At 34.1% G+C, this 19,048-nt stretch overlaps 1 protein-coding gene across 3 annotated transcripts in view; it reads right to left on the reverse strand.

Moving 5' to 3' along the window:
• Nucleotides 1–19,048, reverse strand: part of TDRD3 (tudor domain containing 3) — a 135,786-nt gene that overhangs the window by 54,723 nt on the left and 62,015 nt on the right. For all 3 annotated transcript variants that reach the window (XM_025049012.1, XM_006914938.3, XM_025049013.1), the window contains exons 6-10: nucleotides 14,815–14,886; nucleotides 11,958–12,107; nucleotides 6,459–6,599; nucleotides 2,450–2,606; nucleotides 1,900–2,025 (exon numbers count right to left, since the gene is read on the reverse strand). In XM_025049012.1, the coding sequence (XP_024904780.1) occupies nucleotides 1,900–2,025; nucleotides 2,450–2,606; nucleotides 6,459–6,599; nucleotides 11,958–12,107; nucleotides 14,815–14,886 (646 nt within the window). The remainder of the gene's footprint in view (nucleotides 1–1,899; nucleotides 2,026–2,449; nucleotides 2,607–6,458; nucleotides 6,600–11,957; nucleotides 12,108–14,814; nucleotides 14,887–19,048) is intronic.

Raw genomic sequence — 19,048 nt, forward strand, 5'->3', positions numbered from 1 at the left:
TTTGCTTCTCTGAGAATTGTGGTCATTGAGTAAAACAGAAAACTCTAAATTGGGCGAGAGAGGAGGAGGTAATTTCTGGGATTAGGATGATCACAGGAACATGTGAATGTGTTTAAAATTTAAAAGCCTGTACAAGTATTAGAAATATCTTTAATTTCTTGAGTTTGGGAATTTATGAAGGTCATAGGCTATATAGTCCCTGTGAAAATCAGGGGTCTAGAATACTATTACAATGTTCATATTTTTCTCACATTCTAGCTGACTTTCTAGCTGACTCTCTGTCACATTAGCAATAGTAACATAAATATAACATATTCGACTAAAATAATACCCACTATTAACAGATGTGTTCATAAATTTCTGTCTCCACAGAAGTAAATCTCTCTAACACTGATATGCAGTTTTGAGTGTATTATTCTCATCATACATCTTAGTTAACTTTGATACCTTTTTGTAAGGAGAATGCTAACATTACTTCATTTTTTTGGTATAGGATGCATTCTGTGAGAACTAAAGCATTTATAGGTCCACGGGTCACAGCAGAATTACATTTCTCAGTCTCAACCTCATTATGATTTAGGAGATACTCTGAGAGTCAAAAGCAAATGCAGGGAGACAGAAGGCTAAAAGGAAATTGAAGGAGCTCCGACTGGGATACTACGAAGGGAGGTTGGGACAAAAATGTCAAGAAGTCAAAGATCTGAAGAAGCGGCTGAGATCCTGCTGGCCTTGCAGAAGCACACGAACCTGCTGTGAATTACCTACGGGGCGGGTCACAAGGCAAGGATGTGAGGGCTTTAGCAGTAGACAACACTCCCAGGTAACTTCAGGCAAGAAAATGGGGACCTGAGTCCTACATACACAAAAAATTGAATTTTGGAACCAAGTTTTGCTAACAACCAGTGAAGTTGTAAGAGGACCTCAAGCTTCCAGCATGTTCATAACCCAATTGAAATATCGATTTCAGTATGTGAGACCCGGAGCAAAGGCCTTAATTAAGCTGTGCCTGGATTCTTGACCCACAGGAATGATGAAATAAATAAATCTGTGTTGTTTTAAGCTAGTAATTTTGTTGTAATTTGTTAAACAACAATAGAAAACCAATACATCATGCTTTATAACCAAGAAAATACTGCTCTTACATGTGTCTGCTTATAAATCTTGTCCACATCAAACATTTGTTTTCTCAAATAATGCATTGCCTTTTCTATGTAATCTAGCAAATAAGTTATTTTTGTGATATCTGGACATTTCAAATTTGTCATAACGCATTTTATTTCTGAGCTTTAGTTTGACTCAAAATATATCTAAAAGTAAAAACTAAATTTAAAAGTATATTTCCCTAAAGTTTTGGAATCGTATTTGAAAACTCACTATTTTAGAAACATTTACTATATTCCAGTTTAGAAAAAAAGATACACATACTTATTTCTCTTTTCAGTATTTATGTTAATCATTAGAGTATATCATATTAAGAAATATATCACATTGTAGGAGCTTATTCACTCACTGGGGGACTATTTTGATATAATATATAATATGTGGAAAAAGGAGAGATAGACCAATTTCACAATTGAAATAAATTATATAAGATTATATAACTTCTCCAACATAACTACTTATTTTCACAGCTGAAACAGTCATCTAGTAAAAAAAAAGGAAAGAGTTGCATTATTACTCATCATATAGTTAGAGAGAAAAGTAAGCTGCTATTTAGTATTTTTGGAAAGTAACTAAATTTTCTTCTGTGCTTTTGTCCAATAGAAAATCTCTACTTAAATAAATTTATAAATACCCAGAACAGAGGTTCATATTGTTACTTGCTCTATTAAACCTTTTTGTATAATTACTAATAAATCTTGGTCTTTTAAGAAAAAAATCTACTTTAAGTTAGCCTACCTTCCACGCTCAAAGTCCCCATTTTAGATTCCAGGAAATCAAATAATGTGCTTGGTGCTGATGGCCTTGCACTTCCCAGTTCCTCTTCATCTTCAGATCTTATCCGCCCCCTGCCTTTTCCTTTACCTTAAGAAGTAAAGCAAGACACACATATGATACATGCAAAAACAAAATAAGAAAATACAAAAAAATATAATCCGCAGACATCTTAAGTAGGATTCTGTATATATTTCTTTTCAGATTTTTCTGTATATTCTTTTAATCCTCTAAATGATCTATTTTAATTTTTTCATGTAAATTATCTTTTGAAGAAAAAATCATTTTCATAAAATTTTTTAAACTAGTTTTTAAAAGATTATAGGATTAGAACTTGAAAAATCACGTATGTTTGACTATGCAATGATTAGTTCAAAACTGGTGTTTCTTCTGCTTAACACAATGGTAAATGAAGTTATAGTTTCCACAGCAATAAAACTCAGCCTCTGCCAACAACACATATTACACTGAAAAGCAAACAATAATATCTGGCACACTGCTTAATGAGTTATACCTCTCAGAGGTGGACCCGTAACAGGTTTCTGCTTATTGCTGTTAAGAAGTACGTTCAGCGCTGCTTCTAAGTTGTTGCCATTGTCCATAAGAGCTTGCCTTGATGCTTCCTTACTAAAGCCCATTTCTGTTATGTGCTTCAGAGCCTTTTCATCAACCTGTAAGGAATTAAGAGAAAAGCTACTCTGAGAGCCAATAAATCAAGCAAGGTATATGTTTTTAACTATATACTGTTTTTTAACTAAATATTGCATCTCATGCTTATAGAAAATGTCTATTCATACAACATTCACTTGCTGTTTTTTTCATACCAATAGTCAAGAAAGAATTGCATGATATGCAGGGCTGTGCCCTGAGTACTCTGACTTCACAAGTACCATTAAAAATGCAAAACCATAACAAAGCAAAACAAAAAGGAATTTTGTGATATGTCAGAAAAGACTTTTGAAAATACAGACACAATGAAAAGTAGCTAATTAAAAATTTCCATGGTTAATACTTCTCCATTCTAGACAGGAAATGTACTTTATGTAGCACCTCTCCAAAAATGCAAAATATAAAATGATACTAACAAAACTGTACCATCTCAGTAGCTCTGTTTTTTTTCCTACCCTCTATTGTTTCAACATCCTGCTCTGTACTCATTAGCAATACTATCTGGGATGTTTGACAAACTGTACTCTGAATAGAAAAATCTGCTTTACAAATGCCAGAACCCAAAATCTAGACCTGAGTACAATTCAACAACTATTTAAGTAATATGAACGTATCTCATGAACAAATTTCTTGAACCACAGCTGGCTGAGGGATACATAAGTAACTTTTGTACATCTAAGAGTTAAGATGGGTAGGCTTTAAGAGAGCACGTACATGGCATGCATGTTAGACAGCCACTCTGATGCCCATGTAGACTTTGATAAAAGCAGAGCACTTTTTTCCAAAAACTGACCATGTCCTTGCAAACACAGAATCCTTTCTAAGCACAGTAGCTACTATTAATAGATCAGAATTGACACGTAAGAAAAAATTTACATCTCTGCTGTAGATATGCTAAGATAAAAGTAAAAAGGACTGGACATCAAAACTATAATTCATCCATTTTATTCAAAAACTTAACTGAATATAAAAAGTAATCAAACCTTCCAAACCCTTCCCTGTCCTAATTATCTCCCAAATAAATATCTAATTAACTTTAGAGAGAAGGAGCAATTAAGGGGATTGTTTTATAAACTATATAAATGTCTAACCAACGTACTATATACTTGAAGTTGATAATAATAATAATAAAAGAAACTATCCCATACACAGAACTTAACTAAAAACTCTTTTAATAATCAGATAATATCCGACTTTGGTTTAACTTATTCCAGCTTTCTCATTGACCTGACTTGCAGTTAACCAAGCTCTCGACTGAGCTGTTGGCAGGGCCTTGCTCTCTTTAACAGCTCTAGAGGAGAGCCTCCTTGCCTCTTCCAGCTCCTTTTGTTAGTTAGCAATCCTTGGTATTCCCTGGCTTGTAGATCTATCACTCCGGACACATGACCACCCTCTTGCTATGTGTCTCCAGAACATTTTTCCCCTAGATGGGTCTGTTTCCTTGTATAAATTTTCTCTTTTTATAAAGAGATTGAATTAGGGTGATATTGGATTAGGGCCCACTCTAATGACCTCTTTTTAACTTGACAACAGTGTAAAGACCCTGTTTCCAAATAAAGTCACATTTTAAGGTGCTGGTGGTCAGAACATCAATATATATTATGTAAAGCACATAATTCAACCTACACTACCATCTATTATCAAAAGTTATTTTAAGGACTTATCAGCTGACATTCCAATCGAGTCTTCTTCCCACTGTTAAAAATGGAATTTCTGAAAACCATCCAACTTGCAAAAAGAATTTGGTAGTTATTGGAATAATTCATGTACATTCAAACTCACATCAGCATTTTAAATTATCCTTTTGATGGTCTCCATTTTTGAAAGGCAGTTTTCCTGGATATAGAATTCTAGCTTAACAGTTTTTCCTTTCAATATTTTCAGTATATCACCCCACCACTTTCCTGCCTCCATAATTTTTAACGGGAAACTGACTCTTTATCTTATTTGATGGTACCCTATAAGTCCTTTTAGGCTCTATTTTTCTTCATTCTTTTCTCTCTCCACATCTTAGACTGGGTCATTTCAATTGCCCTATATTATAGTTCACTGATTCTTTCTTCTGCCTGTTCATATCTGATGTTGAACTTGACTAATAATATTTTTTTTTAATTTCAGCTATTTTTCAGCTCCAGAAATTTTATTGTTTTTTAAAATAATTTCTATCTCCTCATTGATATTCCCTATCTGTTCATACAATGTTCTCCTGTCAATGGTTCACTTCAGAGCTTTCAGCATAGTTAAGACAGTTTAAGCCTTCATTTTGGAAGTCCAATGCCTGGGCTTCTTCAGGGATGATTTCCGTCAATTTCTTTTTTTTCCTAAGAATAAGTCATACTTTCCTATTTTTTGTTATGCTCTGTAATTTTTTTGTTGAGAACTGGACATTTCGAATACTGAAATGGTGGTAATTTTGAAAATCAAATTCTCTCTCCTCAGAGACTGCTGTTGTTACCTTGATAAAACCATACTTGTAAGTTTGTTTAGTGACCTTCTGAACTTGTTCTGCAAAGCTATATTTCTGTAGTATGTGACCACTGAAGTCTTTGTCCCATTATCTCTGTGATCAGCTGTGACCAGCCTCTTCTCCATCAATCACTACTCTGGATGTTGCAAGAGTTTGACTAGGCTCCAGGGTTATGAAATAATTGCTTCGGACAGTGCCTGTCAGTCCGAGGGGCAAATTTCTGGAACTTTCTATTCAACCGTCTTTGTGATGTCAATCCTTTCACATGTTTTTAACCCTCATAGCAACCCCAAACTGCAAGTCACTGGTGTTCTATAGCAAGATAGCCCTAGGCAAGTGTTCTCAATTTACTCTCAAGAGGTTTAAGAGCTTCTTGAGTTAGGGACGATGTCTTTTTCAGCTGGCTGTACCTGAAAACTTTTTTTTTGTTGTTAATAATGAGGTGGTCATATGTTCAAGGAAAAGAAAGCCTAGCCCCATAGTTATAAACCCATTCCCTCTGGCCAGTGACCTATTTCTAGTCCATGTGACATAAATGGAATTTGCTGGAGATTTCAGAAAATATTTTCTTATCTGATAAAACAGACCCATGCCCAGGGAAATGCCCCTTTTCTTTCTAGCCTTTGAATTTTTCTGCATGAAGATTTAATGCATGGAGAATCCCATAACACTGAGAAGAAAGCTAAGAAATCACAGAAGTGCCAACCAGAGCGCTAACATTGTTACAGGAATTTATCAGCCTTTATAACCATCTACTTCTGAATTGCTTGCTATAAGATAGTAAACCCCCATTATTTCAGTTAGTCTTAGTATTCTGTATACTACAGACAAAATTGTCCAGTCATTCAACCTCTGAAAATGAATTTTTGTCAGTTCTGTTATATCTGAGGACACTGTAGCATATCAGAAATATGTTCGATTCCTCTTATTTATCTTAAAAATCTAGGTATATTTTGCCATTGAGTCTATAATATACATATGCTTGTTACAATATATATTTTCCAAAAACCAAAACAAAATCATTTTAGACATTTGAGAAAAGATGTGGAAAAGGATAAGGAAGGTCAGATAACTGTGTTTTTGATGCATCAACTTTTAGAATATAATTTCCATTGAGTGTCTTCTATTTAGTTTGATGACTTTTTATCAATCTATTCTAAAAGATTATTTTTTAAATCATCCAAATTTTCCATGAGTGAATTGTAATTCTTAATGAATGCCTTCCTAGAGTTTTATCATCTACCCATAATACATAATACACTGAACAAAGCCAGTGGTAATTGTTCTCACAATTACCACTGGCTTTGTTCAGTGTATTGATGAATAAAAAATCATCAAGGCGATAAAGAAAGAACACCTCAACTTTGTGTTGGTTCTTCAGCCTTACCAATTCTCTATAGACACCTTCGTGTTTCCCCTCCGACTTGACTGACTTTTCCTTCTGTAAAATTTCCTTATTGCGGTTACCGGCAGCACTCATGTTGAGATTACTTCTAGCACCACCGCCTCCTCCTCCAAATGTCTTGGTCTTTAGATAAGAGAAAGACAAAAGAGATGTCAGTAAATGCCATTTAAAAATGGTTCTAAGGACGAGGCTACAAGTAAAAATATCTAGCAAAATGGAAATAGTTAAAAGTTTCTTAGTTATGCTTTACATGAGAGAAAAAAAAGTTACCTAATTTTTTTAAAACAAATACCTACGAGCCATAATCTCTTCTTTCTATAAGTCCAGGGAAGGCAATAAAATAACTACAGAATTATAATGTTTTAAGCCTCAAAGGCAAGTCATCAGAATAAACTTAAATAGACAACAATTTCGAAGAAAATAAAATAATACAAGCACTGTGGAGATTAGGTGTGAAAAATGATTCTAGGGTAAAATACTTGACTAATATCATGAGACCTGGGGTACAAAAAAATCCAGCTACACGGCAAGGCTATCTTTGGTATGGCACTAAATCTGTCTAGGGATCAGTTACATTATGTCCATAATCCAGTAATATGATCCTGTAACCTTAGAAAGTAAATGAATAAATTAAACTTTAACATTGAATTGAAACTCTCATTACTAAGTTATTACTTGCATTAATTATATATACTATGTCTTACCAATATGTATAAAAATTTTAAAGTCCATATTTCTTATTTTACCTGACTTATTTGAATAATTATATATGTGATTAAATTTGAAAATTGATTTGATTTCATTTGTGTTTTACCAAAACTACTGTGAAAAGACTAGAACACAAAGAACACTGGTTTGGAAAGATATAAATTCTTGATTAAAAAGCATCCCACAGTTGTTACTTGTACAATATCAAATTAAACATCTGATTACATACATAATATCTTTATGGTTCTAATAGACATAATAAAAGAAGAAGAAGTCAAGATTTGATTTTTATTAGAGATAATGATCAATATATTAAAATGTTTTTAAATGATTACAGTAAGAAAACATCTTAAATATAAATTTATATAACACTGGGAAGTTACTCTGAATCAGATAAAAATATTAAGAAATAGAACCTGAAACACAGAAAAATGATGTTCGATAAGCACTAATGGAGAATATATTAAATATATTTAATAGGTAGTTGATATACCAAAATATTTAAATTTACTTTAAATCAAAATTAAAACATCTTCAAAGACCGAAGATGTATTATTAGATTCATTCAGTTTTCGGTTTATGCAGCCCCAGCACAGAACAGATTTGGATTGTCTTGATAGTCATTACTAATATTAATATGACACAAAGTTTATTAGACTGGGAGACAATACAGCACAGTTAAGAACAGTAGCTTTGGAGCTAGACAAAGCTAGGACTAAATTTTGGCTCAGCCGCTTCCTAGCTCCTGCTCTTAGGCAAGTCACTTCCTCCTTCCATGAGCTTCAAGTTTCTCATGCTTAAACTGGGGATGATAAAAGCTACCTGACTGCAATGTTGTCAGGATTAATGACATCAATCTTAGTGATGAATTCAGTAGCTGGCAGGTGGAAAACACTCGTAACAGGTGGCAGTATTACTGTTTTGCTTAAAATATTTGAACATAGTTATCTGAAAAGACTGGAGCCTGACCTGTTCCAAATTAAATATATGTCTGGAATTTAAATTCTGTAACTCCAAAAGTGCTTTTTCTTTTGGTGCCAGTGAAATATTCCCAACTTCTGGATGCATTTCCTTATTATTTTCTTTCCATTTTATGGATTAAGGAATAGGATAAATGGCATTTTCAGAATTGCTCCTCATTGCTTTAAAATAGTTGTCACTCACTAAAAATATAAATATCTAGAAACATCACAACTTGAACGTTACCCACAAGGTAAATGACCTTGTCTTTTATGAGCCACGGCATCTCGCCCGTGTTATGGGAGTTAGGCATCTGTGAGCTCACCACAGCTACGAAACTCAAGTGGGCCTTTCAGGCTGCCTCGCAATCTCACTGCATTTCCCTAGGCCCTTCGCTCTCTGTCTTCTAGACCATCATTTTACACATTCTCCTCACTCCTCAAACCTCCAGCATCCTCTCCCCTGTTGTTGCTATCGGCCTTGCTTACTCTCTCACTGAAATAACTGAAATAATCGTTAGAGAACGTGAATAGACTTTCACCGTGCCAACCCATCACTGACATCTGCACACACACACTTTAACACCACGTATTTTATCTTGTCATCGTCTACATGAACATTAAGGATAACGTGCGGGGAATAAATGACCTCCCAATCCCACATTAATTCTCAGGCCACATTTTACATAACTGGTCAATAGTTTTTGGTAAGTTCAACACTCCTTCCTCCATGGCATAATTTCTGCATTCTCTCGTTTTGATCCTGTCTCACCTTGGCTGGCTCCACTTCTTCACCCAACCTGTAAGGCTGAAATGCGAATGCGTTCACTCCTCGCCCCTCTCTCTTCCCCCTTGGCACTTATTCCTTCAGTGATCTTGCTTGGCCTCATGATTCTGACTATCATCTATATGACTACAACTCTCAAATGTATATATCCCTGTCAAAGCTCGCCCTTCAACTACATTCTTCTGTCTCACTGCCTATTAAATGTTATCACATGGCTATCTGACACGCGCTTCATGTTCAAAACGAAACACCAGATATTCCTCCTCTCTAGCTTGTCCCGCCCCAGTCTTCTCCAATTCAAGGTGAGCGACTCTAACCAGCTGATTTCTCAGGGCAAAAGCCTTGGAGTCATTCGTGACATCTCTCCTTCCCTCACGTGCCACATTCCATCTCTCAGAGACCCCGATGAGTCTGCTCTCCCAATTCCGGAATCCGACTACTCTGCACCACCTACACGGCTGCCATCTTCATTCGAGCTCCCATCATTTTTCTCTCCCTGGACTATTTCAATCATTTCCTATCTTGTCTGATTCCAACTTTCCTTCTCTACAATCTGTTCTGAACACAGCAACCAGAATTAGACTTTTAGAATGTAGGTCGGCTGGTGTTACTGCTAAGCTGAAAACCCTCCAAAGGCTCTTCACATCTCCCTGAATAAAGGTCAATGTCTTTAAGATGCCTTACAGGGCCCCATGTAAGCAGAACCCCATTATCGCTCTTCACTTTATATTCTACTTCTTTTCCCTTTGCTCTGTTTCCACTGGTCGCCTTGCTATTCCTTGAACAGACAGATACATCTGCTTCTGAGCCTTTGCAACTGCTTTCCCTTCTCCCTGAACTATGCCTCTCAGATAACTACAGAGCTAATTCTCTTATCTCTTCCAAGTCTTTGCTCAAATCTCACCCTTTTGAGGCCTAATCAAACTACTATACTTACAACTGAAATCTACAATTTACTTATTAAGTATGTTTACATTATTTACTGTCCTTACTAGAATGTAAACTACCCAAGAATTTCAAAGAATTCTCAATTTCTGACCGTCCTATTTTAAACTGCACCTCCCCAAACAGCACGCCCAGCACACCCCATTTCCCCTCTGACTCTACTTTTTCTTTTTTCCCCCGTAGCACTTACCAACGTCTATCCTACCTTATCATTTACATAGTTATTACGCTAATAGTCTGTTGCCCTTACTATAATATAAACTTGATAAGGGCAGGGGTCTTTTGTCTATTTGTTCATTGATTTAACCTAAGCATTTAAAACACTTCCTGGCATGTGGTAGGTTCTCAAATAACATTTGCTGAATGAGGGACTAAAAGAAAAAAAATTAAAATCTTCACTTGGTCATTTGTACTAGATTCCACCAAATCCACATAAGTGTTTAAATGAATGATCATAAAATATCTTTGCAGGACAATGACACTGTTACGTGACTCTGATGTTCAGACAGATTCAATATAAATATGTGTATAGTTATCTACATAGAAAGATAAATGGATATAATCCTCTACTGTAATACACACAGGTTTAGTCCTAAAATTGCCACTGGGTAACATTGGGCAAGTTTTGAGCCTCCATCAACTCTCTCACATACAAATTGAGAAGTTTTAAGTCTGCTTCAGAAAACTATAATTCTTTGTTTAGTAAATACTTATGGGAAAATATAACGTGATTAATTGTGACCTTACAAAATGAACTATATTACAGTAAATAGGTAGCGGTAACTACATCGACCAAAATTTTGGGAGAAAAGTTTGAGGAAAATGTAAATCAAAATAACAACTTTCCTAGCGTCATTAAGAAATTGATATACACCCAAGATCCTCTTCTAAAATTCTTTATTTTTGATAGCTTTTTGGGGAAAATACATTCCATGTAAACTAAGTAAAATGTATTAATTTCAGAAATATCAACAATTATTTTTTAAAATGTGCCTTAGAAGACAGGAGACACTGAAGAATGGCAATAGTCACATTTATTGAGAGCTTTTAGCAAAGAAATATTGTGATCTGTGCTATGTAGTGTTCTAAGTGTCTTTAAGATTATCAATTTTAATTCTCACCATAACCATATGAAGTAGGTACCCTTATTATCTTCTTTTCATAGATAAAGAAAAATGGGGTGCAAAATTTAAATAACTTATCCAAAGTCGTCAGCAGGATGTGCTTCCAGGCTGCCTGATTCCAGAGTCTGTGCCCTTGGCCCCTACGTTAGACTGACAACAGAAAGACACAATGCAGGAAGAACAACTCCATGCAAGAAGTCTCCTCCTTACACTGAATTTCAACAGAAAGCAATAAGCTAAGATTCACTACTGGTTTTGAATTAAGGAAAATATTTCAATTTCACTGGTTAAGAAAGGTCTAAGCAACTAATTCATGAATTAAAATTTCTTATCAACGTCTAAAAATCACTAAGTAACTACAGAAACCATGTATATCAAATAATCAAATTAAAAATAATTTTAAAAAACCATTTGGCTATCAATAGTAAATGTTGGGGGGGTGTCTGTGTGCACGTGTACAAATACACATATAATCCAAAGAAAAAATATTTTTATAATATATTTAAAAATTTAAGAATGAAAACTGACAGATATATTAATCCTGAGCCACTGATTCATCTTCTGATTTTTACCTGCATTCTTAGAAGTTGCTAGGATAGGGGGAAATTATCCTCAAAAAGTGTCATCAAGCCCAACTAATAACAGGAAACCTTCTGCCATAATAAAAAATGCTGGGTTCAGTTGTTACACTGTTAAGAAGAAAAGGAAGAGGGAGAAAAGAAGGGTGGTTTGCCAGCAAGAGTAACTTAATGGATTTGGCAAAAGGACATATGAGCAAATGTGTAAGCTTAAGACTCCATAAGGTACCAAGGCATCTTTCCACTGATGGAATATGCATGAGGAATGTCAAAAGTTCGTTGAATTAGTTATGCTATATGAAAAGACAATATTAATTATAAGTAATGTAAACAGAATATAATGACAAGAAATAAGAAAATGTTATGATTTAGTTTCTTACTTCTTTGCTTTTTGCAACTTCTGCAATAGCAGCAGTCCTTTGCTTTTCAAATTCATCATTATCATTGGTAGGTTTGACAGGCATGGTAACTTGCAATGTCTTTCTTCGATCAAGTTCTCTGCTATCCACTTGGACATGAGATACACACTTCTGATAATAACAAATAAAAATCAATTACTTCAGTAGTTCCAAAAGAGATTCAAGGTTTTCATACAAAAGTATTACTTCTTCAAAAATGTTTGTATTGCAATAGCTGAGAGCCCATAAAAATACAATTCTTTCCCATAGATTTAAAAATGAAGATAGAAAAACTGATTAAAGTAACTTTTTGGTCAAATATGTGGTGACAGAAAGAAGTCTAACTATGGGCGGTGAACACACAATGCAATATATGTATTCCTTACTGCTAAATTGTACACCTGAAACTTACTGGATTTCATTAACTAATGTCAATATAATAAAAAATAATTTTTTAAAGTAACTTTTCATTAACTAATTAATGGATTTCATTAACTAATGTCAACATAATAAAAAATAGTTTTTTTAAAGTAACTTTTAAATAAAAAACTACACAAAAATGTGGCCATCTGAACAGGGCACATATTTAAAATGTACATCAAACCAAGAGATCTGTTTCATTTTAGGATAATGGCTTAAAATAATTTTAAATTTCAAATAGTCTAGACTATTGCACAAAAAAAAGGTAAATTCAGTTTTTTATTAGGATAGTGATTAACACATTATGCCACAATATCCATAGGAGGGTTGAGTAGTATAGTTAACATAAAAAAATATATCTCTGAACTTATAAACCAAAAGCTGAAAACATAGCTTCTTCTCCTTCAATCAGGGTATAGTTTTTGATTTTCAGTCTCATAAAATACCAATTGAAAAAACTTTCATTACCTAAAAATAAGCTCTGAATTTTGTTTTCCCTTCTAATCCTAGCAGTAAAAATCCTATAAAATGAACTTTTTCTCAACTCATTAATGAAAGAAAAACATGTTCTCAAAAAAGTTAAACAAATATAGATTTTTAGCGGTATAAATATAACCTGTTGATACTAATTCACAGCCAGCATTATCTGTCTTTAATTCTTACGCAAGGCTAAGATCTGCTAGATAAAAATTTTTCAGAATGGACTCTATCAACAAATAATATTATTGAAATGATAACTTTTATTATGTTTCCTAAGATTAAAAAAAAATTATAAAACACACCAGGAACTGAGGAGCTGGGTGAAAAAGGTGAGGGGATTAAGAAGTACAAATTGATAGTTAAAAAATAGTCATGGGGATGGATGTAAGGTACAGCAAAGGGAATATAGTCAAAACTATTGTAATAACTATGTATAGTGCCAGGTGGATACTAGAGTAATCGGAGAGGATCACTTTGTAAATTATATAAATGCCTAACCACTAAGCTGTATATCTGAAACTAATATAAAATAATATTGAATGTCAACTTTAAATGAAAAATTAAAATTAAAAAAAAATTCTTTAGGATAAAAAAAAGCACTTCAAGTTTTTGAAAATAATTAACTGTAAGTCTGAGTAATTTATCAAAGAAGTATTATCATCCAAATGTTTAAGGGAAAAGCAAATTCTTAAAAACATAACAGTTTCAATATAATTAGAATGTTTACACTCTAATGTTTTCATCCCGGGGGTTTTATGACACTGGTAGAAATATCATCCACATATATCACAATGGAGGGCATCGTGCCTCCTTTTATCTTGACCTTCCTTGTTCCGAAGCACAAAAAAATCGACCTACAGATATGATGCAAAGACTTTTATTTGAGTGGATCCTACAAAATGGTTTTTGATGATACCAATCAACTGATCCTATCCATTTATCTTCTGATCAACTAGTTATCTGTTTTTCACACGAAAAATTGTTTAGACTTGTTATCGAAATGAATGTCTGTTTCCTACCTGTTTCGTCCCTGACTCACCTTCACTCTGAGCCATTACTCTCAAGAAAAATAAAGAGCGAATGCAAAGCAGATTACAAATAGCCAAATGATGGTGGCATCACGTGGCAAAGAGCACGCTGCCACAGGGATTATTCTAGGACTCTCCAGGGACAAAGCAGGGAAAGGCTGGAGGAGCTTGTTCTCAATGTAGTTCGATGCTGAGCACAACCAGAAAGACAAGCAGTCCCAGCAAGCTGAGGAGCTACCTCAGGGTAACGTTTTGCCGCAAAGGGTTGACAAATAGGAAAGAGACGGAAAATCCTTAGCTTAAGTGACAGAAGGATCAGGGCTGCCATGGTCGAAAAGGAAAATACCGAATGGAAATAAAATTGAGCCCCTGATGAGATGGGTATTTGGATCGAGGCGGATGAACACACTCTTGGAGGGGACAGCTGGGAAAGCTGGGACAGCAGGCTCTCAAGGGCAACAAGGCCCTTCCCTGCCTTCGTTCTCACTTCATGGTCTCATCCTTCCACTTATACTTTTACTCTCTCTCCCTCTTTTGTTTTTAATGAACGAAGTGAGGAATTACAGCATATTTTTATCTTCTTACTTTTGCATTTCTCTCTCTCAAAAAAAAAAAAAAAATGCCCCACCACTACCTTATCTTAATTAGTTACAAGCTGCTCTTCAGGGATGCCTCTTAATTTCTTCAATCTTTGGGTTAACAGCTCTTGAGAAATACATCTGCACCAACAATTTAATTACAAAGTAAAGGGAAAAAAAAAAACAATTATTAAATTCCTGTACTGAATGTATTTCCATATAACTCCATGACCTCTGAATGAATAGTTTGGCACAAAACTAAACACAGCTTGAATACAAATGAAAAACACTTTTTGCTGATTAAAATTTATCTGCCAACATGAAAGACATTACCTGTCCAAAAGGCACAAAAGGAGGTGGTCCACCTTCAGTTCCAATATTGCTTCTATTGTGTTTTGACAAACTCTGTGAAAAAAGTAAGTCACAAAACAGAAATTTGCATAAAAAATATATTTACAACATTTATAATGCACCAGGAATTATTTTAGCACATTCTTATGGGAACAAGAAAAAAAAGCTTTCTATACGTTATTTCAAACTATATAAAACATTTTATTCCTAACTTCAATAATTAGGCAAAGGTTCTCCCCATTCTTCCCGCACCAAAATACACACTGACATGCAGTTTTCAGAAGTATTTACAAGCTATTCTCATAAAATGAAGACATAGTAAAAAACCTCCTCAACAAGTAGCAAATTCAAAGATAACAGACTTTGGTAAGAATTTTACTTTAAAGCATGTTAAAATTGCGATCTAATAGACAAATATTATCTGTAAATTATCTTTAAAATGAATTTTTTAGACATGAAATTTATTAGCAAACACCACACTTGTGATATTGCAATATAATAAAAAATATATATTTGGTCTTCGTCCCCAGTTCTTGGAACAGAGCTCAGAGTCTAGTGACTGGAAACAGTTTACAGGAATATTGATAACTGTGATTTCTAACTGTTTAAAGAGCTCAGACTGTTACAGTTTATAGTACGAAGACTACTTTCAATTACAATAAAATTTCCTTAATAAAAACTTGTTTTGAAAATAAATTTATATTTTGAAGAAGTATTCAACTGATCGTTCTTTAATAAAAATAAACTTCCAAACTCTACTAATTTTGTTTTCTTCTTCTCCCTAACTTACATTTAGGATTAGAGAAATCACAATATATTATGAAAATGACAAAAAAAATTCTCCTTGCAACGGCAATTTCTCACATTATAAATTCCTTTGAAAATGTCATACAGAAATTCAGTCATCTACTCCTATGTATCTATTTATTTGGTTTTGAGCTGTTAACATATATCTGTTAAATACTAGTTGTCATTTAATACATCTTTATAACTTTAAACTTTGTAGTGCATTTTCAATAATTATCATTACAGGAAATGTTACCTATGTTCTTACGCCATATATAAAAATTAACTCAAAATGGATCAGACCTAAATTAAGAGCTAAACCCACAAAACTTGTAGAAGAAAACGTAACATTGGATTTGGCAATGGCTTCTGGGATGTGGCGCTGTAAGCACAGGTAACAAAAGAAAAAAAACAGATAGGTGAACTTCTGTTTACCTAACTTTCATGCATCAAAGAACACGATCAATAGAATAAAAAGGCAATCCATGGAACGTGAAAAACGTGCAAAATCTGATAAGGGACAGATATCCAAAATACACTGAGAAATTACAAAACAAACAAACCAATTAAAAAACTGGCAAAAGACTTATACATTTCTCCAAAGACATACAAATGGACAATAAGCATATGAAAAGATGCTAAATATCACTAAGCATCGAGGAAATGCAAATCAAAACCATAATATGATTTTACTTCACACTTATTAGGATAGTTTTATATAAAACCATCCTAATGTGGTTCTATCTATCTATTCTTGGTGAGGATATGGAGAAATTGAATCTCTCGTGTATTGTTGACAGGAATGTAAATGGTGCAATAACTGTGGTAGGTACTCAGAAAAATTAGAGAAGAATCATATAATCCAGCAATTCTACTTCTAGGTATACACCCAAAAGAACTGAAAGCAGAAACTTGAACAGATATTTATATGCCATGTTCGTAACAGCATTATTCACAAAAGCCAAAAGGTGAAAACCACCGTTAACGTCCATCAGTGAATGAATGAACAAAATGTGGTGGTATACATCATTTCACTGTATGTATATCTATATACATACAATATTTTACAATATATACAATATTGTATTATATACACAATATTTTATTGTATATAAACAATAGATACAATAAAAAGCATACAATATTTGCCCTTTTCTGTCTGGCTCATTTCACCTAGCCTAATGTCCTCACGTTTTATTCATATTGTAGCATGTGTCAGGATTTTCTAACTTTAAAGCTGAATAATAATGTGAAGTAATAACAATAGGAAATCCTGACACATGCTACGATATGAGCAAACCGTGAAGACATTAGGCTAGGTGAAGTGAGCCAGACAGAAAAGGGCACATATTGTAAGATTCCACTTCTGTAAGGTACCTAGTCAGATTCATGGAGACAGAATCAAGGTTGCCAGAGATCAGAAGGAGGTGGGGAATGGCGAGTTAATGTTTGATGGGTACAGAGTTTCAGTTTGGGAAGATACAAAACACTTTCCTTTTCTTCACCTGCATGTAATTTGCTTGCTATAGCTATACCTGCACATGGTTTAAATACTTGTCGATGTTCCCTTGCCCTATTTATTTTATAAGAATGTTTAGGGCCCCATTCCTTCCAAAATTAATTCTATGGTTTATGATCTCTCTCTGTACATTTGATTTCTATGTGTACTACCTGCCAGATGCTCAAGTAATTGAGCTCTCCATGGTTTCTATGTAGCTATGGTTACCAAATCAAAAACTACAAAACCAAAGAGAACTATAATTATATTAAGCAGTTTTTAAACTCTTTTTAATGTAAATTTTTATTCCCTCTATCAAGAAATACTAACAGGCTTTTAGGAAACAAAGTGCAAAGATATATAATAAAGCATTACAGGGACAATTATTAACGTGCATGCGTGTGTGCATGTGTGTGTGTTTGTGTTAGGGGTGAGGAAGTTCCTAGGAATGTTTAATTGACTTTTCAGTCCAGTGAAGTAGTTCTGGCTGGGTTGGGAAAATTACCTTAGATGTTGGTCTGACTTGAGAAGATCTTACAGCATTTTAAAAAATCCCTAATGATAATAAAAACACAACATATCGACTTGTGAAAGGAAAGGATTACATAAAACGGGTGGGATTTTGCTGGGAGATTCAAAGTTCATAAACTTAGCTATTTATGTAAAACTATTAAAACACTACTTGCTTTTGTAACATTTTCAACTAAACCGGGCAGTTACGGAACATTATCTTATACTGCATAGTACAGCGGCCCAAAATGTAGCACATTATTTCACAATGAATGAGTACCAAGAAATAAAAAATGTGCTTGAATTCTCCTTATTTACCTTCCAACAAGGACACTTTCAAATTAAGAAAACAGAAAAGAGTGATGTCTCATAAAGTACCAAAAGCTCGAAATATTGCTAGGCTCCTTGGCTCACTTTAGACAACAGGCAAGATTTGAGAGTGGCACAAGAACATCCATTTTAGCTCAAAGAGTAACCAGTTTTATGTGCTTTGTAATTCACTTGTTTCACAATTATTTGTTATAACGTTTATTACAGGTTAAGACTCAGAGCTAATGCTTTAGACATACAAAAAAGACTCAGCTCAATCACCCAATAGCTGTCTAATCATAAAATAAGCTAGTTAACAGTTCTTCAAAGTCCACTTTGTGATCTTTATGGACGTAATACCCCCCGCTACAAGACTGTAAGAAGTATTACATGATATACACATGCAAGAGGCCGGCACAATACCTACAGACTGTTCACAAATATTCATAGAATTAAACAAACATAACACAAAAAAGAATTCTGACCTTAAGAAGCTTACGATCTATTAAAGGAGATAAGAAATAAACATAATTTTAGTGCTAGGTAAAAAGTAATACACTTCTTAATATGGACAAAGTGTTCTAAGATTTCAAAAAAGGAACAACAACTTTATGAAGAAGTAAGCATTGATCTGACTCTAAAAGCCCAGGGACAATTTGGCCATGCAGGGATTCCTACAGAGAAAATAAGATGAATGGTATAACAATGGTAAAATCTTTTTTTTCTGAAGTATAACTGAGGAAAGCATAGAGCACAAAGAAAGAGTAAGTAGTTCTGTTTGACTAGAACAAAATCTATGTGAAATAATTTAGAAAGCTGAAAAGGTAAACTGGAAATAGGTCTAGATTATAAATGGCCTTGAATCTCAAATTAAGGCATTTGAACTAAAAGCAGAGTGTGACATGTTCTGAGTTATGCTGAAGGAAGATAATCTGGCAGAAGTGCATAAAATGAATTAGAAGATGGGAAAAGAATATGTGGAGAGTCCAGTTAAAAGGCTACTGTACTTTCTTTCTTTTCTCAAAGAAAGAAAGAAAGAAAGAAAGAAAGAAAGAAAGAAAGAAAGAAAGAAAGAAAGAAAGAAAGAAAGAAAGAAAGAAAGAAAGAAAGGAA

Source organism: Pteropus alecto, unplaced genomic scaffold (assembly GCF_000325575.1).
Source record: "Pteropus alecto unplaced genomic scaffold, ASM32557v1 scaffold35, whole genome shotgun sequence".
NCBI lineage: Eukaryota > Metazoa > Chordata > Mammalia > Chiroptera > Pteropodidae > Pteropus > Pteropus alecto.